The following is a 6,020-nucleotide window of genomic DNA, read 5'->3' as shown; positions in this document are numbered from 1 at the left end:
CTCACCCTCATTCTCGTGGGTAAATTTGATATTAGAATGTAGCGAATTTAAAAATACTAAACTTTTCAACCATTTGTCCAGAAACAAAGCCAGCAAATGTATCATCAACATATCTGACAAAAAACCTAATCTTAGATTAACGGTACTTTTAACTTTATAATCCAGCATATAATATAAAGATATTAGCTAGAACGGGTGCTAATGGACTGCCCATACTTATTCCCTCAACCTGATCATAAATTTCCTCATTAAATTGAAATACAGTTCGTTTTGTTGTAAAAATTAACATTCGTTTTAAAACTTGTGGAGATGGTTGTGTTCTTGGATTTTCATCATGTATAAAACAAGAAAGAGCACAGTCAATAGATTCGTTGATTGGTACTTGAGTAAATAATAAAACAACATCAAAACTATCTAAAAAAACTACAAGGTACATAATAACTTGGTAAAATGTTCTGTATTTTTAATAACACATTCTACCTGTAATGCATAAGGTCTAAATATCCAGGATAAAAATTTACCTACGTTATAGTTAAACGTTCCTCTAGTGGATACAATAGGCCCGAGAGGTACAACTTGTTTGTGTAACTAGGCAACCCATAAATGTATGTTGTTTTTGCATCACTAGATCTCAAAAAATTGTAAAGAGAAGCATTTAATAAGTTTCTTTTTTTAAATCTAATAAAAATTGGCTCAGTTTATTTTCTATATTTTTAGTCGGGTTGTTAATTAAAAGTTTATAAAGCTCTTGGTTACTTAATAATTCACTCGTTTTACTTAAATAATCACAATATTATATTTCCCGTAATTGTTTAAGGGCTATCAGTTCAACTTTTGTTATGTTAGGCTTAATACATTTAGATCTACTCACCAGTCTTTTTATTTTTAGTCGGGTTGTTAATTAAAAGTTTATAAAGCTCTTGGTTACTTAATAATTCACTCGTTTTACTTAAATAATCACAATAATTCGTAATAATCACATTATTATTTTTCCCGTAATTGTTTAAGGGCTATCAGTTCAACTTTTGTTATGTTAGGCTTAATACATTTAGATCTAGTCACCAGTCTTTTTATTTCCTCTGAAAACAATCCCCGAGAACGTTAGATAAATACCCGTTTTTTTTGGTACCTGCGGAAAATATACATAATTATTTTTATAACGAAATGATTCCGTACTGTTAACTCCTAGAACCACGCGTTCTCTTTTCTCACCCTTTCTTGTTAGTTGGATAACTATTTTTTTCTAGCGAAATCTTCCAATCCTGCTTTTATATCCAACAAAGGTGTTCTCTTTGGGAAAATGGCGTTATCTAATCAATCGTGAAAACTAAAGGCCGTATTTAGCAAGTAACAGTAGCGACTGTCGAGGAAAACTTAAAGGTGAGAATTGATTCCTTATTAGCGACCCCTTTTATTATTATTTAAGCGTCCATGTAGCACTGACCTTAAAGAGCGCCCCCAATATTTCAAGTTTAGCTTACATCGAAAGTTTAATTCATTTTTGTCTTACAATCTTTACTAATTAACCTGCAATAAGTTATTAAAAATAAAAGTATAGTTTGTTTTCATTTCACTATTAAATCCAATATCAGCATGAAATTTAGCACACTTGTTGATATTACACTCTTCCATTGCTTGAATTTATTAATATTCCAAAAAAATCTTTACCAATTGTCTAGTTATGAGACTAATTACCACTAACAAAGGCATTAATTAAAATTAATTGCCCATAGCTCTTTAACGTTGCAGAAAATTTGCAAAGTTTAAATACAAACTTTGAGGATGTTCACACAAAGCACGTGTATCAATTTTATCATTGCTAAGTAAAGTTATGGTATTAAAACAGTTTATGTTATGTATTTATTTATATATATGACTGAAAGTGTACTTTCAGAGATTGTAACATCATATTTTTGTTTTGTGTTCAACTTAAAGGTTATAAGTGTTCCCTCAGCATGTAAATTTGTCCAGTTTTAAGGGTCAAATCCTGCCTTAAAGGGAGGAATACGATAAACTAAATATCAGTTTGATAGATGGATGATATTTATTGTAAAATACGTGTACAGTTTAAACATATAGCAATTAATATGATGTTAAATTCCTTGACAGATAGCTTAGTTAAATACTTTAAACAGCCACACAATGCAGAGTGTACAGATTTATTTCTACATTGGTGTTATAAAAATAACTTGTGTTTTATGTATACACATTTTCTTGTCCTTTTGAATAATAATACTAAATATGGCGGTCAATTCCGTAGTTAAACACACACCACAGGTGACTTGATTTTAGATATAAAATCATCATAGGCCTAACGTGATATGACATTGTACCTTTTGAATAATAATACGAAATATGGCGGTCAATTCCGTAGTTAAACACACACACCACAGGTGACTTGATTTTAGATATAAAATCATCATAGGCCTAACGTGATATGACATTGTACCTTTTGAATAATAATACGAAATATGGCGGTCAATTCCGTAGTTAAACACACAGCACCACAGGTGACTTGATCTTTAGATATAAAATCATCATAGGCCTAACGTGATATGACATTGTACCTTTTGAATAATAATACTAAATATGGCGGTCAATTCCGTAGTTAAACACACATCACAGGTGATTTGATTTTGATATAAAATCGTTATAGGCCTAACGTGATATTACATTGTACCTTTTGAATAATAATACTAAATATGGCGGTCAATTCCGTAGTTAAACACGCACCACAGGTGACTTGATTTTAGATACAAAATCATAAATAGGCCTAATGTGTTATTACACAAAGCATGACTTTGCGATAGGCATTGAAATGTAAAGAGTTATCACGCATTTTTTCCCTTTGTGTCTTGTATAATCTAAAAATGTCAAGTTTAATTTGTGAACTAGTTATGTTAAGACTTAAAAGTGTAAAACTTGTGGACTTTCAGACCTATTTTTTTTTCTTCGACGGATTTATTTAAATGGAAGTAATTCCGGCGAAAAAAAAATATTAATGTTATTTATTATATTCTAGTTAGCACTCAATAAGATACTATAATAATTTTTCCATGTCGGCCATTTTATAGTCACTGGCAAGGGTGTGTTATGAGAATATGCTTTATTATATAGGTGTAAAAGACTAATGTTTATTTTGTTATTAAGCACAAAACTACACAATGGATTATATGTGTTGTGCCCACCACGGGTATCGAATATCCGGTTTTTAATGTTATGAGCCTTTATTCAGACTTGCTGTTGAGTCACTGGGGCCTTACAAGACTAATGTATCAGTTTAAAATGATCTAAGATCGTCCACTGTGGATTCCTGGCTTATTTTTGAAAATCCTAGAAAATTTATCATCTCTGAGAAATTGAAACGAGAATATAGTGGGGTCATTTTTGTTTAGAGAATTTCTGTTTTAAGCAGTTGCAAATTGAAAATAAAAATCCTTAGTATTTATTTTCCAAAGGGAAATGATTAGTTTAGAGAAACGTCAGGATATAATACAGTTTTTATCTTCGGTTTGCTCTGTGCTTCCATCTGGTGGTCGTTTGGCATGTTGCTTAGCAACCATTAATGCGTCATTGCTAACGCAGGATATTCTGACACCACCATACTCTCGTCTTGGAGGAAGTTCGTAGAGTAAGTCCTCGGAACTGGAAGTGGAACAAGTGCTACAAGACTCATCCTCTTCTCTTTCGCTAGGCCTTTGAAGGCTTATCTCGTTTGTTTTGTCGTCTTTTACCAAAGGTAACTGAATTCTGTGCGATGTTCGTCTGGTCTCGTGAGCTGAAAGCGGTATTTTAGATTTTGCGGTTGAGTTCAGGTTATCTCTGTCGCGAGGGTGACACGAAGATCGTTTGGACAACTTTCCAGTTTTCTTCCCGTGAGCCCGAAGTGGCGAAGAATCTATGGATGACGCTGTACTTTCACCCATGACGTCACGGCTAGTGTGTGTAAATGTACAACAGTGCGATTCCTTTATTCTGTCACTTCTTGCATCATTTTCGAACGGATGTTTTATGAGAACTGGATTAAACCGAACAGACAGGTTTTTAGAAGATCCACCATTATTGTTCGCGCTCGAGTTTGACCTGACGATTGGACGCAGAATATGATCTCGCGGGAATCCGGAGTGGACGGAGTTTGTAGGCGGAATTTTGTTTCCGAAAGTTAAACTGGAAGATATTTGCGACACCCGATTTAAGCCTGGCGAACTAACTGATAACTGTTCGGCAGGGGGAGCTAGTGTCTCTTTCTTGTTTCTGCAACTTGTATGTTGTTTGGTCGGTAGACGGCACTGGTTGTGTAAACACCGTAATTTTTCTAGTACGTCCATCCCGATTGGGGAATATAACTCATTTGAGGGTCCCTTAGTCTGGCTGACTGGATTAATCAACCCTTTGGCACCTAGAACTTCCAAGTCCGTGTAACTTCGTGGAATATTTGGGACAAACTGTTCTTCATAGATTTTCTCAACCTGCTTTGAAGAAATACTATCTTGATAACTTCGTGATGGCATCAGAAAATTACTCTTCGTTGACACTTCACTAAGCCTTGGAGACAATATATCACATTTTTGCTCATTATTTCCGGTAGATGGCGATACTAAATCTTTGTTTAGATTCTTTGGTCTGCGCGTTTGCCCTGAAATAAAATATTAAACTATGGTAAAAACAAACATTACTACAATGTTCACTTGTATGAAGCAACATCTAATCTTATAACTGATTATCTTAGCTAAAAATGACTCCTACCTTTCCAAAATTTATACTTGTGTCCAATATTGTAGAATGATTAGAAGAAACAAGGTGGGCTTTCATATAAAGAGGCGCATGCGCATAAATTAATTTAATAAGTATTAGTTGAGAAAAACTATCAAGTAATTCGACATAAAATTACCCTTTCATAACAAAAATAAATAACTCGCTATGCAAACAACATATTAAGCCTCTGGTAAAGTAACCGCCAAGTTTGGGCCACTTCTTTTATAGATCCTGGTTAATTTTAAGTTTCTGTTACAGCACTCATTGTAACGACTGGAAAAACAAAAGGTGATAAAATCACGGGACCCCACTAGTGCTTAGCGGGGTTAATTACAATATTCGTGGTATTTTTATTTTGTCTCCTAATACTTAGCGGGGTTAATTACAATATTCGTGGTATTTTTATTTTGTCTCCTAGTACTTAGCAGGGTTAATTACAATATTCGTGGTATTTTTATTTGTCTCCTAGTACTTAGCGGGGTTAATTACAATATTCGTGGTATTTTTGTCTCATATGCTACCAGGTTTCCTGTGGCCAAGGAAGACATGGACGTTTAAACAGTTTAGGAAACTTTGTTTAAAAACACGACAGTCTATATGTTACTGGTAATTCTAGGAATTAACATTTAAAACACTACAGTCTATATGTTACTGGTAATTCTAGGAATTAACATATAAAACACGACAGTCTATATGTTACTGGTAATTCTAGGAATTAACATTTAAAAACACGACAGTCTATATGTTACTGGTAATTCTAGGAATTAACATTTAAAAACACTACAGTCTATATGTTACTGGTAATTCTAGGAATTAACATTTAAAAACACGACAGTCTATATGTTACTGGTAATTCTAGGAATTAACATATAAAACACTACAGTCTATATGTTACTTGTACTTCTAGGAATTAACATATAAAACACTACAGTCTATATGTTACTAGCAATTCTAGGAATTAACATATAAAACACTACAGTCTATATGTTACTAGCAATTCTAGGAATTAACATTTAAAACACTACAGTCTATATGTTACTGGCAATTCTAGGAATTAACATATAAAACACGACAGTCTATATGTTACTGGTAATTCTAGGAATTAACATTTAAAAACACTACTGTTTATATGTTACTGGTAATTCTAGGAATTAACATTTAAAAACACGACTGTTTATATGTTACTGGTAATTCTAGGAATTAACATTTAAAAACACGACAGTCTATATGTTACTGGTAATTCTAGGAAGTTACTGGTAATTCTA

The 6,020-nt window shown here is 33.1% G+C and overlaps 1 protein-coding gene across 2 annotated transcripts in view; it reads right to left on the bottom strand.

Moving 5' to 3' along the window:
* Positions 1–3,422: 3,422 nt before the first annotated feature.
* The window catches only part of LOC106476542 (protein prickle-like), an 8,918-nt gene continuing 6,320 nt past the window's right edge, over positions 3,423–6,020 (bottom strand). For both annotated transcript variants that reach the window (XM_022380377.1, XM_013937193.2), the window contains one exon: positions 3,423–4,636. In XM_022380377.1, coding sequence (XP_022236085.1) covers positions 3,483–4,636 — 1,154 coding nt within the window. In that variant the 3' untranslated portion in view covers positions 3,423–3,482. The remainder of the gene's footprint in view (positions 4,637–6,020) is intronic.

Source organism: Limulus polyphemus, unplaced genomic scaffold, assembly GCF_000517525.1.
Source record: "Limulus polyphemus unplaced genomic scaffold, Limulus_polyphemus-2.1.2 Scaffold10831, whole genome shotgun sequence".
Classification (NCBI taxonomy): Eukaryota; Metazoa; Arthropoda; class Merostomata; order Xiphosura; family Limulidae; genus Limulus; species Limulus polyphemus.
The sequence above is the reverse complement of the archived record's forward strand: the minus strand, read 5'-3'. Positions and strand labels throughout refer to the sequence as shown.